The sequence below is a fragment of the Falco cherrug genome, chromosome 17 (genome assembly GCF_023634085.1).
Source record: "Falco cherrug isolate bFalChe1 chromosome 17, bFalChe1.pri, whole genome shotgun sequence".
Classification (NCBI taxonomy): Eukaryota; Metazoa; Chordata; class Aves; order Falconiformes; family Falconidae; genus Falco; species Falco cherrug.
In genome coordinates this window covers 4,092,898-4,109,110 of record NC_073713.1, presented here as the reverse complement: position 1 = coordinate 4,109,110, position 16,213 = coordinate 4,092,898, and the positions used below count along the sequence as shown (strand labels likewise).

The following is a 16,213-nucleotide window of genomic DNA, read 5'->3' as shown; positions in this document are numbered from 1 at the left end:
ATGTGTATTTATATACACGTGCACGCACATATATAAAGACAGGCACACACCGGTCTGGACGATCTGCCCATGTTGCCCCACCAAAACACCACGTTGGCACTCATCCCCACTCCCATCCAGAACCTGTCAGCCTTCCCAGGACGGATGCCTGTTTGTCCACTCTATCCCACATAACACACTAACCCATTTGGGACAGTAACACGGCACTCCCAGTGCCAGTCCACGCACCGGGTTTTTAGGAGACATGCTTTTCAGGCTGTTCAAACCTACCAGAATAAAAACTGCACCAAGACATGAAATTTTATGGCGCCGTTTGTAGCAACACTTCCAAAACTAGCTTTGGCTGGAACGCAGAGAGTTGGATCGTGCTGATCCAAGACCCACAAAATACACAGAGCATCCTTCCTGGAAGAGACTGATTTTTTCTGAATGTCTTTTCCTGTATGTCTCTGTTTATGGGGTGTAACCCCACACCTCTGCCATAACCTGTTCTGATCAGTCCACGGGGCTGGTATGTCCTCACCGGCACTTTTGTGTCCCTCTCTGAGTTTACCATTTATTTGTTGTAGTCATGTTTGGAGGAAAATGCTTATAAAACAACAACAGAGCTATTTTTAAAAATAACTGTCTGCTAACAAAACCAAACCCAACGACTGCTGCAGCCTAAATCTCGACCCTGACTGAGAGCCTATTTGAGCATGCAAGCAGACAAAATTCCAGCAATAATCCCACCACTAATTCACAGGGAGTACGAGTTCTTCAGGACATGGACTGTGGATACAATGGAAAAAAAAAATATGGAGAAAACGAGATGTTTGTGTGGATTTGCAAAGCGGGGCTGTAGCCAAATCAAGTACTTCGGGTTTCCAACTCCCAGCTCCTGGCCCCAGCTGATGGACTCGCTGCCCTGCTAGTTGAGACTTCAACACAGGACCAGAGCAGGGCACAGGGTGCTTTGCAGTGGATCGTGCTGCTGAGGTCTCTGGGTGGGTCGCGGGGACAAGGTCAGATTTGTGCAAGACTCGTTATGTTAAAGTAGGTCACTGATCCACCCCATCCATTCCGGGTTATATGCCTTACTGATGACTTCAGCATCTAACTGTCTTGACAACACCAGCGAGGAAGCACCGCTGCCAAAACATTAATGGATCTAGGGCAAAACTCAGCCCCGAGCAGGAAGCTGGTGTAACACCCAGGCACTCTACCCACCTCCCAAACAATGCCTAACCGGGATCTGAAGCTCCTGCGAGCAAACCCAGTCGTGGGCAAGCACATTTGCACCAACGGTTATGTCCCGGGGTGGTCTCTGCAGTTACGCAGACATCCGCATCTAATGAGTTCAACGACTTTTCTACGTGTTACTGAGGATCGCTGCCTGTCTTTTACAGATGGGGACAGTGATGCACTTGCCCAAATGGTGAGCTCTGCGACAGAACCATCGCTGGACACCATCACAAAAAAACACAGGCTCTTCCTTTCTGGGCACCAACAGCACGTACCCAAGCCCAACCGAACCAAAAAACCCAGTACAAGCACCTCAGTTGTTAAGTACATAGTTATGTCAGGTAGTTTACTTTGGTCTTCTTTAAAAGGTGAGGCTGTGAACAAGTCATGAGGCATGAGGGATTAAAGGAAGGGGGAGTAAGAGGTTAATTGGATTCTATTTGGAGAGGGATTTAGGTTGGCTGAGTTTTTTCAGTCAGCAGCGCATAGTGGAACATGTCACTTGTAATTGAGCTAATGAAACACCTCTGGAGATAAAAAAAACACAAGCTAAATTCAGACTTGGCTCAGAGACTTCACCACAAGGTTATGCAGGGATGTAACTGCTTTGTTTAAGGACTGTGGGCTGCAAAGGTAACAGCAGAAACTGGTTTTACTTTGCAAAATCTGCTTTTTGTCACTCAAGGCTGCTGGACCCGAGGGCAATCACACAGATTCTTTTGTTATGGACACTTTTCCAGGACAGGAATCTAACCTCTGCCAATATGCTAATGCAATTTACTAAGTCCAGCCTCTCTCCTGCTCTAAGGATATTAGGTTGGTTTTCTACAAGGAGAACAGGGAGGGCAAGCATTTTGCTCCATGGTTATGGTGATGGTTCCATCCTGGACGAGGCTGAGCTGAAGGAGGGCTGCAGATAGCTTGATGCACTTTCATGGTGGGCTGCCACCTTCCAGCGCAGATCCTTTTGGTTTTCACAAGGGGAATGAATGGTTTGTTTTCCAGGCTTGAAAACCGTGACAAAAACCTCCTCTGCCCCAAAGCCAAACTCCCAAACATGACCTGAATGCAAGTAACGGACTTGGCAGCGCTGGGTTAACGGTTGGACTTGATGATCTTAAAGGTCTTTTCCAACCTAAATGATTCCATGGTTCTGTGATTCTCAGGGAGTGCTGGCTTCCCGAGTCTGCCAAAAGGCTAAGCCAGAGTCCTGCAGGGAACTGCGTCCTCTTTGTGAAAAATGTTAATGCTCTGAAATTACCTTGTCTTCCAAGTCAGGAAGAAAACCTTTAAAGGTAAATTACATGAAAAAAAAAAAAACCAAACCAAAACAAAAACCACCAAACAAAAACCCTGGAGACATATTCAGGATGCAGTTTCAAAAACAGAGGTATTTTGTCAAAAAAAAAAAAAAAAAAAAAAGAAAAAGAAAAAGAAAAAAAAGTCTGTCTTTTCAAAATGAACCACCAACTCAGAATGAAAGTTACTTTCTAAGTTAAAGAGTTGCAGTGAAAATTAGTTTCCAGTTTTGCAGGTTTTATATTCTTGCTTTGGGGATAATTACCATAATCCACTAATTTTATTTCCAAGACACTTTTAGAAGACCAAAAGTCCACTTCATCATTCCCCCTGTCTCCCTTCATGAGTTTAAGAATAAAGTTAGCTTTAATGACAAAAGAGGATGTACTTGACACCCCTGATTAAAAAAAACCGACAACATAGGAATGAATTTTATGCAGCTGTATAGAAAATATTATGGGCATGAGGACCTCAGCCTTTAAGTGCACTAGAACACTTCTGTCCTAGTCTCATGATGCACGAAACCCTGAAATGATGTGGCTGCCCCCGTGTAAGAGAAAGCCATAACAGCACAGAGCACGGTATAAAACACTAAGTTACAGTATGAGGAGATGGAGACTTACGCCTGTAGCCCCTGCATAGACTGACATGGCAAGGAGATCCAGGAGGCTGGTTTTTTTTTTTATATCCTGGTAAGAGTGCCGTTTGTTCAGCAGGAATTGCCTCTTTCTCTTTGATTCCTCCCGCTGTGGTTTGATTGTTCCCTGTTCCTGCTGAGGTTTCATCCCTCCTTCTCTGGCTTTAGGAAAGGCGGCAGGTAAGTATCTGCCTGGACTACTAGCAGGTGCCTAGAAAATGGAATGTCTCAGGTTAATTAAGGGAATAAAATAGCCAAGGTGCTGAAGGAGAGGAAAATGTGCCCTGGTATGTCAAGCAAGTTGCATTCTGTGCCGTTAGGACTCTTTGTCTCTCCCAACATCCAGCTCTGTGTTGGACAGCAAACAAAAGAAAAGCTTTTTCACAACACAGGTCCCGCAAACCCACTTTGAGATGGGAATTCAAGCTGCAGGCTTTCTGGCATCATCGCTAGCAATAAAGACAAAAACAGATCGTGCCCAGTTCCAGCTCTGCAGCTGATTCAGTGGATTTGCACAAATGGCAACTGATGGGGAAAAAGGCACCACTGCCACCAGAGTTCAGCTAACAGTTCTCAAAAGAAAGGCAGCCGGTTCCCTCCCCCAGAGCTGCATTGCTCCCATAGCGTGCTCAGACAAAGAGGGGCAAAACCAGTAGCAAAAAAACCTACGTAAGACACCCCAGACAGCGAAAAGGATCCTCTCCATGGAACAGCTTTATTGTGCTGAGGGCTCTCTAGCCACGCTTTTGATGAGAGCCATACTTTAAAGGCAATCCGCCCTGGATTACAAACCATCTAACATTCGAGGAGCCAAGAGCTTGCTATTTCACATTAAGGGCTATTAATTGTTCTGGTTATCCTGTTGTGTAGTTCAACCTAACTTACTAATTTCCCCCTACTCCTGCTGCAAAACATCCATCACTTTTTTAAAGGGCTACATAAAGCTGCAGGGGAAGGCTCTGGTTTGTGTTAGCTTGATTGCTATAGACTTTAATAAAGCACCCATCACAGCTGCCTAGCCACACTATAGATCAAGCTCCTGTAATTCTTTTCACGTGTCCAGAGGGGAAAGCTAAGCCAAACATAAAATTTAACCTCCCAGTGCTTTATTTCTGGCTTGGAGAGATGTCAAAGGCCATGCGAGCTTTCCCTTTTTCCTGGCTACCTGAGAATCCACAGCAACAGATGGAAGAAAGGAAAGGCAAGCAGGGACGACGAGATCGCTACATGAACTGCACTCCTCGTGTCACCTAGCAGCACGCCAAGGGCAATGTGCAACGCTGAGTTACGGGCCCAGGAAAGACAAGTGTAAACAGGGGCCTTTGGAAACACAACAGCGAAGGCAGGCAGCTTCTAGACCAGCTTTTTTTCCTCAACAAGGCTGCTGGGGATGAAGCCACCTGCCCACTGCCTACTTGTGGCAAACCTGGTAGGGAATGCAGCACAAAAGCTCACCGCAGCCGAGCGCGCACATACAACTAGCGAGCGTGCTATATTCTGCAGGTTTTCTTTGGCACTTTGCTCACTGAACCTGTTGCAGAGAGAGCAGCGAATTCCCTGGATGACTCACGCTAGCACACATGTCAGTGGGATGTGTAGCAAACCCATCTTGTGTAGGAGCTTCCCAAATCTGCTTCCTCGTCTCCCACTGGAAGCGACAAGCTCCAGGCTCCTCTGCCTCCTACTACTCAGGGTGGGAAAGGTGAGGAGGAGCAAAGCAACAACAGGTTTAACTCCTATCCGCCATTTCTTCCTGGGTGCGTTATTCCCTCAATCAACAGGAGAAATCCTGGAGAAACAGAAAAAGCCACGGTATTTCTTTGACAAGCGATGCTCCCTGGCATTGTTTTATACACCTACTTCTCAACGCCAAATTAATTCCAGGAGGTTAGCTCGTGTCCATGCAAAAGCATTAATGGGACTGAACAGTAATTACATCCTGCCTCCGTCAGACAGCTCGCAGCAAACGAGATGGGTGCAACTACTGTACAATTCAGGCAGGACGGGGGCTTTGCCGCTACAGCCAGCTAGACTAAAAATTTCCTTGAGTTTTCTTTACGTGAATCCAAGCGCTCCCAAATGGTGCTCACACTAAGGAAGCATTCCTCTCCAAGGTACCAGACGCTGCCCGTGCAACGTGCAGCAGCCACGTTGCCTTCAGTTCCACTCAAAAACATCCGAACGCCTGCCAGATGGCGAGTGGAGGAAATAATGTGTACGCACACACGCGTACGTGGGCATCCTCAGATGGTGTGAATCACCGACGCTGGAATCAGCGATTCAATGTGTTAAACAGTTTTTTAACTTAACGATACAATGTGTTAAACAGTTGTGGGTTTTTTTTTTAAAGTAAAAGAAATTGAGCAAAATTAAAATATTGAATTACCTCACTGTCAGGTTAAAAAAAAAAAAAAAAAAAAAAAAAAGGAGGTGTAAGCCTTAGAAGACAAATAGCATTTGTTAGAGCAATTCACTTTGTCTGCTCTTCAAGGAGATTTTTCACCCTGGGCTTGCGCTCACTTTCAAAAAAAAAAGGCTGACCTGAGCATTTTCTAATTTATTTAAAACATACCAAAGTCAACCCAAAGCCATTTCTTTTTGTTTGGCTCTTTCTTTCTCTGTATTAATTTCAATTCAATCAACGAGGCAGTTGCATAACTGTTGTTTATAATTGCTGTCATGTCAACCCTGAAACTGATCACTGCAACACTGAAGTTATATAAAAAGTTTTGTTAGGATTTTTGTTATTTTTCTCATTTAAATTGTGGGAAGATGAAGTCCTACCCTGGAGAGATGTTTTGCTTTTCTGAGCTCTGTTGCTTATTAGTCCTGTGCTTTGGTGTCTTTTCTCTCTGGTTTTGTTTTACACAGTGCAAGGGTCTGTTTATGCACATAAACTCTTCCAACACAGTTCTGTGCACCCCATTAATACACAGGCTGTAAAATACACTGCGCTGAGTCAGAGCAGCAACTGGCAAAAGTGAAGTTCACAAAATGGGTAAGCTCTTCAGGAGCAATTTGAACACATTTCTGGAAACGCAGACTATATAAACGCTTAAGTGGACTGGGATTGTAATTTACCTTGCTCTTCCGAAGCCAGTGGACCGTTACCCGTCAGTGCTGTGGTAGCAAACCCTGAGGGATCCTTTCTCCTTGTGTGTGTGTCAAAACGTCTTCGTCACTTACACACACAAAACTGATCCTGGAATCAAGAGTCACCACCTCCACCAGCCCACGAACACATCATGGTTTCCTTGCTCCCCTCCCAACCCTTTTGGTTATTCCCCTCCGACTCAGAGGTGTACTCACCTGGGAGGCTTCTCCCCGGCCTCCAAAGAATTCAGTTCATCCACTTTACCATTCGTTTTCTGTCACAGCTATCTTTGGCCCGAGGTAGTTTGAAAGCTATACTGCACTGCAGACGTAAATGCTTTAAGCCAACAAATAATTAAGGACTGTACTTTGTTTTGGCATAAATGGATACTGCCCATATTTATTTGATGTTTCCTGATACTTAACAGCAAGCTGCTTGTAGCTGACATTGGGGTTTTTTCTTAGAAATAGCCTGGAAAGCGTCAAGAGTCTACGCAGAGAAAAAAAACAAAAGAGAAAAATACACTGCAGTACCATCAGCACTCGCCACCTCCAAACAGACCCCTCTGGAGATCAGAAAATATTCTGCTTCCTTACAATTTGTATCTTCTCCCCAAGTCCTGCCTCCCTGTGGAGGAGAAGCTTGTTTGGAGATGGGCACAGGATCGCAGCGAACCATGCCTCTGCTTTCCACTCCAAACTCCAGAGCAGTTTGTACGGGCTGACAGAAGAGCGAAGCCAGGTTCTTGCCGGGGGTTTAACCGAGTAACCTGTTTCGTAAGAGAATTAACCCCGAAAAAGCCAGCAATGCCAGCTGTTTCTGTAGAGAAGCAGCAAGGAAGGAGTTGGTCAGTTGATGTTTTTGCATGGTCGTTGTTCAAGATTCCTTCTGAATGAGCACATACAGATTGTGAGTGTGTGCACGCGTGTGCGTACAGGGGAACAAGCAGTACTCTGGGAGAAAAAACTGTTACCTTCTAAAGGATGTGTTACAAAACACAGGATCTAGCTGTATGCAGGCATAGGAAGACCGGGAATGCAGTTCTGGCAGATGCGGCGGATGGATTCCCACGTAAATCCGATCGGTTGTATGTGAATTGTGGGAGGGGGCTGTCTAGGAGTCAGCGATAGTAGCGCAGCCACGCAAATTAACAGGCAGTCGAGCAAAGTACCTCCCCTGTGTCGCGGCCATCGACTTCAGCAGTGGGACAGAAGAGTTCAAATCTCAACAACCAGAGGTAAAGGTGCAAGCAAGATATACAGATAGGTGCCCCGTATACTCTCTAATATTTACCGGGAGACCCTGAGACCGAGAAAAAGGCAACTTGCGATCAAAGGCAATTAATTCAAGCCTTTAAAGTGGTTTTCAAGCACTTGGGTCTCACTCTGGGTGCCTGCAGGCTATTTCTAAAGCATTTGCGAACAGCAGCTAAGAAAATCAGGGCTACTAGCAGCAAGTGTAAATCTGCTCTCCGAAAAGCGCATGTCTCCTCTGAAAAAAAAAAGCGTTAACAGATCCCCCAACTCAGAAGGACTGAAGAGCACACTGCTCCGAGCTGTCACCGAGGTTCTACCATGTACGCACTTACCCCTGCTCTGCTCGCTCGTGGTCTCACAGCAATCTCTGCTCTAAGAGCGGCGATGACAAGAGTTACGCTCAGTACTCTGGAGATGCAGCATACACAAGCAGCTCGTGAAAAGCGCTTTATACTTAATCCGAGCCAGGTTTCTCTTAGCAGCTTCATTTTCACCAGGATATCACATACGTAGGAATGGTGCAGTAAGCCCTGGGAGAACTCTGTTCCCTGCTCTACTACATTCTCGGTAGCTATGAGTTCAATCTCATCTCGGCCGCTCTCCACTGTGCAAAAGAAATAGTACTTCATTACTGTCAGGAATAAAATGCTTCAACGCTATAAGGAAGCCACAGAAAAACCACAGAAAAACTTCAGTGGTGTACTCGTGCTTTGTTACGGACATCTAAAAGATGTTTCATGCTAAACTTACAACATATGATTGTGCTTTGGAAAAATCCGCTCCAGTCACAAGTCTGAACCTCGATATCCATCAAAGGTATGTGTTTTAGCAGTCGTGCCTTAGCTTTGTGATAGTATATGTTCATATACAGGCTTTAGATCTGTAACGGTCTGCTAAGCATCACTGCGTACTCCTAACTGGGTCTGTCTGTCTTCAAAGCAGCTAAATTCTTGCTTTTCCAGGAGACCAACAGAGGCAGAGCCTTTACATCTCATTCTCTCCAAAGCCTTCACCAGATACGTTCCCTCTCCCAATTACCCTTCTGCTAAAATACTTCTGCCCCTACACGAGGTCCTCCGGCAACTGAGAACTCGGGAGTTTAGACACTCTCCTCAAACCCCGCCACCCAAGGTTCGTCGCGGCCGCTTACTCTGCACCACGGCATGCTTTTCCATTTTCCTTTTCGCTCCCGTGTCAGATGCTGCACACCGCTGGACTGCTAGCATACGAACCACGCCAGCCTGCTTGTTATTCACACAGGCTACCGGGCAGAGTTCGAATCATTTCAGCCAAGCGGTTACAAAACTTCCATTTTCCTACCTGTGCCCTAGCTATGTGTTGATCCAGCCAGCATCCCAGCTCGGTCAGACAGGTGGGTCTGTAGGAGGCAAATTAATTTAATTGCAAGGGGTGCCAGAAACAGCAGAGGTGTATTTTAAGTCCCGTGACTCTAGGCTGTTTCAGGACTATTTTGAAGCTCACACAGCTGCAATCACGGTGACTCTGTCTACTGTCCTTTATAAACATCTTCTGCTTTGACTAATTTGATTAGGCTCGTTCTTGGCTGGCTTTCCATCAATAAAACCCCGTTCAAAAGGCGGCCCCACCGCTTTTGCAGAATACGGCCTAAAAGAAAACATTAACAAAAGGAAATGTAATATACAATGGAAAATTAAACAGAAACGTGTACTTTATTCGTAATACTCTTTACTCATACGACCTCTCCAATCATTTATTAATGCTTGCTGTGCTTTAAACTATCTTCCTCTCAATGACAGCTTCAGCAACAGCGAGTTCTCCTCGTACTCGACTACCTCAAGACTAATTATAAGCAAAAGTTATGAGAGAATGTGGCTCTAGCAACAGAGCAGCACCTTCTTTTGCAAGGTCAAAGCTGGTCTTTTGTACTACAAGCCAACTCTGGTATAGTTAAATAACGACACAAAGCAAAGATATACTCCATAAAACATTAATATTTTAATGAAAAATCTTAAGCTTCATGTTTCTATCCAAAGACACTCAAAACTAGTTTTTCTCCCCCCTTAATTTTGACCTATAATGGGACCAGTTTGGAGATTATTTTTTTTTTGTATTTTAGAACATTTTTTTTTAAAGATTAAACAACCAGGCTAGCAAAAAGGTACCCAATACATACTGTTCTTATATCAAACAAGCTAGTATTTCAATACAATGTAACTATACAGAATATATACATTACACATATGATCACAAAGCAAACACTACAGGCTCAGAACAGATTTGAAAAAACATGATATTCACATTGATTACAATAACTCTAAAAATGATTGTAACGTTGAAACGGCACTTAGTTTACAAAAAAAGTCACAAAAATATATATAGCCACCAAGAACTATGGTTCCTGAAAAATACTAATAGCCAGATAGTATTATATAAAATGTGAAGTGTATTTAAACATCGTATACATTAAAAAACAAAACCAAAACCAAAAAACAATTCTGTTAAGTCAATAAACATGCCAAGTAATCTAGCTGTGGCCAGCATCAACAAGAGAAGCTGTACTGTGGATGAGATGACGACTGGATATACGGCTGGTGACTGGAGACTGGCACAGTTAAGGGGGTTTCACTGTTACTAAAATGCACAAAGAAGCCCAACAATAATTTAATTCACATTTTTTCCTCCAGCTTACTCTTTTCCCTCTTTGGGGTTTCACCATAGGGCAGCACCTAGAGTGAAGGCACTGCAGGAACAGGGCAAAGAAGCTGTCCAAGAACTTGGTGTAGCCAGGGCTATAGGTCAGAATATCAAAAGCATGCATCAGCTAAACGAATGGTTAAACAAAATCACTCCTCTGGGGACTTCAGCAACCCTCAGGAAGACTGCAGGTACAGTTGCCACACAGGCTGGCAGCACCAGAAACTGATTCAGCTATTTATTTTATTTTTTTTTTTAGTGCAACCCGATTTGAGACCTGTGGGACACTGAATTACTGTGATAGCACACATTGAGTTAACAAAAACCCAGAGCAGTAAGTACTGTTGCATTTAAAAAAATTCACATTTGTTTTTTATGGTACATTTCCTCCAATACGTTGAACCGATTCTATTTGCTAGGGACCTCTGATGTGGCTGAGGTACCGTCCGGCCTTGAACCCTCTTATCTGTCATCAAGATGCTATGGAATTTATTATGTCCATAACTGGAGATGAGAAACCTCCAAAACTGGGTTTCACCTCATAAGCAAAACTCGAACTTAATCGATCTGAATGAAAATTAGCTATTTTCCATATTCTGATGGTGTGGAAGTTGTAATGGATGTAGGAGCGACAGGTGCTCCTGCATCTGCATTTTCTCCATCCCTGCAGGGTGCACAAAGCTCCCGTTCTATTTGCATATAAAATGCTTCATGGTTCGTCTCAGAGAGAGACCGGCAATAGTCTCAGTGCTCTTACATCCTGGGGCTGGAGGGGAAAGCCAGCAACCAAGAAGCGACTGAAGCCCTCATATAAAAACTTTAAACCATAGCTTAAAAACAATAAAATTTTATCCCGTAAGGGACATATAGGGATCATAGTCTTATAAAATATATTTTACTGCATTGGCAGCTATTACTTTTTAAAAAAGTTTAAATTCATACCTTTTAGACTCAGGATACATGTGAACCCAGAACCATTTTCAATAACCTAGTCTACTAATCTCTCAGTATGAGAGACTTGACCATAGTATCTGCGAGCCTGACAACTGAACTCAAACTGTAGTAAGACAGACAAATCGTCAGGAACACACACCTTTTTTAATGTGGTGTAAGAACAGTGACAAGCAGCTCTTACGGGGAGCTTAAGCTGCTAAATGTGTAGGTATCCCCATGGACTTCCAGGGGAGTTGTGCTATGTGTCTGCATCGAAAAACAAAACAAACCCTTACAACCTGGCCAAAACTCCCGCACAGTGAAAACCTAACTTCTTTTTCTTCCACTCTTTGCAGGGAAATAGAAAGCTTCTGAATCTTCTCCCCTCTCCCAAAACACCATGATAAATCAGGAAAAAGCCTATCCCTTCCCCTCCCATTGTTCCCATCAGACGTACTGCTCTACACAATATGCAAGGAGTAAAGACCCCACACAGACTCCGAGAATCCGGGTCCCTGGCATACGGCAGAACCTTGCTAGTTCTGTGGTAGTAAAGGCACTCTGCTTGCAAAATAAATGGGCGAGGACAGGATTTTCCACTGAGTGCAAAGATTGGTGCCGCATGGGAGGAGGATACGCAAAAAACAAGACATAAATCATTTGGTGAATTCATTTGGAGACTACTCATTGACAAAGAAACTGCTGCAATGTGTTGTGCGTGTAGCTATTTGGAAGAAATTCTAAACAACTTGTAAGGGCCACAAAGATGAGAAAGGGACTAGAACATCTGCCGTACAGGCTGGGAGTGATTGGGCTGTTCGGCCTGGGGAAGGCTCAGGAGGATCTTATCCATCTGTGAAACTACTGGATAGAAGGGGGCAGAGAAGATGGAGCCAGACCTTTCTCAGTGGGCACAAAGTGAAAAACAAGAAATCCCATGCAAACATACCGAAACCTTTTTAACAGTGAGGGTGGTCAAACACTGGAACAGCTTTCCTAGAGAACTTGGGGAGTCTCCATCTTCGCAGATATTCAAAATCTGACTGAGCAACCTGTTCTCGCTGATTCTGCTTTGAGCATGAGGGTTAACTAGATCACCTCCAGAGTCCCTTCCAGTCTCAACTGTTCCGTGATTCTGTGATCCTTGTCACACAGAAACATAAATGCATACCAAATAATGGGGGTTTCCGGGGGTGTGGGGGCAGGAGAGAAAAAATTACAGAAAAAAAACAGAAAAGAAAAGAAAAAAAAAAGAGGAAAAAAAGAAAATGCAGTCCAGAGTTCAAAATCCTCTGATAATGTACTGAAAGAAATTTATACTTTAGGTTTAATCCCAAGTGTAGTTTAAGGCAAGTTTCTTCTAGCTTAGTTAGATATCTATCTTGCTCAATTTGGAATCTAAGCGTATTAGCAACAGAGATTGTTTTAAGGTGTCCTATGCTTTTACATCTCTCCTGTGAAGAACACCAGTGTTTCAAAGAACTGAACACTTCCAACAAGTTAGGGACGAGAAATAAAACAATATTTGTGTTTAATCTGTGTTCACTTCTATGGAGAAAAGAGATACTAACAAGAAACGATTACAAACAGGAGAACTAACAAGTAAACCCAACCCTAAAACTGAACAAACCAACAAAAAAAATCCTCTAAAAACTCTTATTGTTCCTGCAGTTGAATCAGACTGAAAAGTGGGAACTAAATTAAGATGTTTCACGGAGATTACAGGGTTAAAAAGAGAATGTGTAACATAGCGTGATGACCAATGAAACCCATGACTTGCCTTGTACCAAGGTGTTAACAGTTAATGATACTCATTTCTTTTCAAGGAAGAACAGATTAGAGCTGCAAAGTCGTCTTAGCTTTTATTTCCCCTTCTCTTTGGTATTCAGAAAGCAGTTTGCCTTCTGACACAAAATTTTAAGCCTTAAAAATCCAATATCCAGATATGTCTATTCTGTATTTGCACTTCTCCTCACTGATAAACTGTTCAGCAAAATATCTAATGGGTGAAAATGATCAGATTCCAACAGAAGATTACGTCCGTTTATATCTAACCACCTTTGATCATTACATCCGTACAGTCTGGAAATGTGTTTCTGTGTGAAGTACTTTTTACTACATGAATCACAAAGGATCCTCATACCTGCAAGGTGGAGTAACACTTGTTAGAAAAAAAGCAAATTATGTATGTGAGTTCAGTTTCATAGCCCTATAATTCAGGATAAAGCTCAGCAAAAGACCTTGTCTTGTCTCACTGGCTTCTCAGTTGCAGAAATCAGAACTGGAAGAGAATTGGTCTTTAAATTCAGCCCATCAACAGACACTGGACTAATTCACAGTACAGCATCCCAAATGAAGAATTTCTCCTTCAAGCCCTTTTAAGAAGACTTACACAGGTAGACATACAAGACTGAATTGTAGCAGAGAACTTCTTTGCAGCGTGATGCTAAAACACCCTTTGGATCTGGCGGAGAAACTTCATTCCAGCAACTTGGAAAGGACTTATATCCCAAATGTTTTTGCTCTATCTAACTAAAATGTGGTTTATTGACCTAAAACACAGCAGAGAAAAATTTTGAAGTCACTGAAACCCTTTAAGCTCTTTCCAAAGGGCAATAAACTTTTTTCCTTACGGAAGCTGGCTATTAGTAGAAACAACTCAGACCTACAGAGTATCAAAGCTGCCTAAGCTAACTGAATACAAATTGATCTTGCCATATAATACGACTTTTGTGTCTTCTGTTTCTTCAGAAGCAACCTTTCTCTATTGGTTTCATTTCCTCCTCATATTTGCCTAAAACAAATCCGGACAGAAAGCAACAATTTAAAAAAAAAAAAAAACAACAACCAACCAAGATTCAAAACTAAGGGAGTATATCATGCCTTTGGAATACTAAGATCAGGTAATACCTACTTGCTCAGCATGTCATCTGTAGGCGACAGGCATTTGGCATCAAACACCGAGTTAACTTAAGAAGCAGTAAGAAAAATCACAAACCTCCTAATATATTTCCTGATTTAGGTTTCAAAGCAGTACTATAGCCCAAACAGCCTCGACAAAACAAGACTCACTGCTCTGAAAATCCCACACCCTAAATTTGCAGCTTTTTCTAAATATGGAAAAATGAAATTGCAAATCTTTCAATTTATTGCTTACTTGAGCTGTGTATGTAGCTGGAGTAATGGCCTTTAATAAACCGAGTTGGCAAGGACTTAAAATGTTTTGAAACAGGAACAATTCATCATTGCTATATAGGTTTTTTGTAAACAACCCCCCGTTGGGTTAGAAAGATGGCCTCTAAAGAGAGTAAATTGCTCGTTTTGTCCAAAACAGACTAATAAAAATCTCAGAAACTATACATGCATATGTATAAACAAAAAAATGTGCAATAACACACAAAAGAGCTCATTTTTTTCCCATCTGTAAACTCCCTCTAGCTAGCTTTTGGAGATTAGTAAAGATACAGTATACATGACAGGGGGAAGTGATCAGATCTGCAAACAATCTAGCCACGACTTCAGAATTTCTGTTTGGGAAAACCTTCATTTTCATACATTTCATGTAGAAGGTCCCCCTTCTACAGAAAGATACAGTCATGAGATATTTGTCAGGCTTGCACGGATATACACTTTCCTATCATCCTCAATTCATTATGCACCATCAGACTTCTCCTGACCGTAGTATTTCCACGTCTAACCTTAGATGGGCAAATCTAGACAGGCTACCTGATCAAGCAGTTTCTAAAAGGACTGGAATATAAGAAGTAGGAATACCTGGCATGACATCTCTTGGTTTGTCAAAACTGATTCATCTGAGATGAAAAGGGACAACGTGTTTTTAAAAAGCCTGTGACTGTTAGTTTCAAAAATGCTTACTGTTTCCAAGAAAAGGGTTACAGTAAGCGCTTTGAAAAACAGCAGGCACAGAGATAGGAAGTGTCATTTTTCTTTTTTTATGCAGAAGATTAAAGCATCCACTCAAAACTAGTCAAAACTGTTCAATAATGATTTCCAATGCATCCTTTTGTTTGTCATTTTAAAAAGGTTTCCTCTGATTTCTTTCCCTTAACCAGAGGGTCTGCAGAAGCAAGAGAAACTTAATGAGCTGCTCTAACTGTGGAAGAAGAAATAGTTAAAGTGATCTGAATCAGTTGTTCTTCTTTAGAAGTGTATCACAGCTTCCATGATGTTCTGACAAGATCTTTTTGTGCATTCAGTCTTAAATATTTTCACAGAAGTGATCATTCAGTCATGAAAAATAATCTAACATCTGTTGCAGTTTTCTGTTTAAAGCGTAGCTTACAAAGTAAAAAGGGAAAATCTCCCCACTTTTGTTTAAAAAAATTAAATTAAAATGTACAGGACCAAACACAGGCACTTTCCAAAGAACAAAAATGAAACCAAACCATGAATTATTCAATAGTAATAGATGACAGCTCCGGTTTCGGAGGGTCACCTGTGGTTGCCTCAGCAGTGGCGTTAGTCTTTGGCTGCTCTGGCATATCTTCTTCCTTCTCTGCCAACCCACCCAGAGACCCCAAGGGGAAAGTGCTTTCACAATTCTGAGTTGACGACACCTGTGAAATGACAGGCATTTGGACAGAAGAGTTGCTTTCAAAGCCATGCTCCCCTAGCTCATACTGCCCGAGGGTCTCTTCTTGTTCCTGGTTTAAGTAGTCCGGTACTAGGAAGTCACTAGAAGAGGGGCAAAGGACAGAAGAGAAATGTCATTTCTCACACAAACATTAGCGATATCAGTTTCTGTGTATCAGTTAACATCACACAAGCTATGCACTGCATTGCACAGAGAACAAAGATACTCATTTCACATTGCTCCAAGATCATCACAGCGACATACTTCACTAAGCACTATAACCTGGTTCTCATTTAAACACACAGAGAATGTATTCAAAGGCAGCTATTTCGCATCGCTTTGCATCCATTATTTCCTACACAGCAACTTGTTATTTAGATTGTATCACCTGGATGAGAATGAAAGTTAATGGCTGGAACATCATACGGCACTGAAAACCCCATTGAAAAAAGCACGCACTCAACCTTTAAAAACAGAAACAAAAATGAGTTCAGCACTGG

General features: G+C 42.6%; 1 protein-coding gene across 12 annotated transcripts in view; it reads right to left on the bottom strand.

Annotated features, from left to right (window-relative positions):
- Window positions 1-6,526: 6,526 nt before the first annotated feature.
- The window catches only part of ZBTB44 (zinc finger and BTB domain containing 44), a 44,561-nt gene continuing 34,874 nt past the window's right edge, over window positions 6,527-16,213 (bottom strand). For 6 of the 12 annotated variants that reach the window (XM_055728524.1, XM_055728529.1, XM_055728525.1 and 3 more), the window contains one exon: window positions 9,466-15,814. In XM_055728524.1, coding sequence (XP_055584499.1) covers window positions 15,532-15,814 — 283 coding nt within the window. In that variant the 3' untranslated portion in view covers window positions 9,466-15,531. Of the gene's footprint in view, window positions 9,137-9,465; window positions 15,815-16,213 lie in introns of those variants that run through there. The other 6 variants (XR_008735442.1, XR_008735439.1, XR_008735440.1 and 3 more) reach the window with 6 other exon arrangements.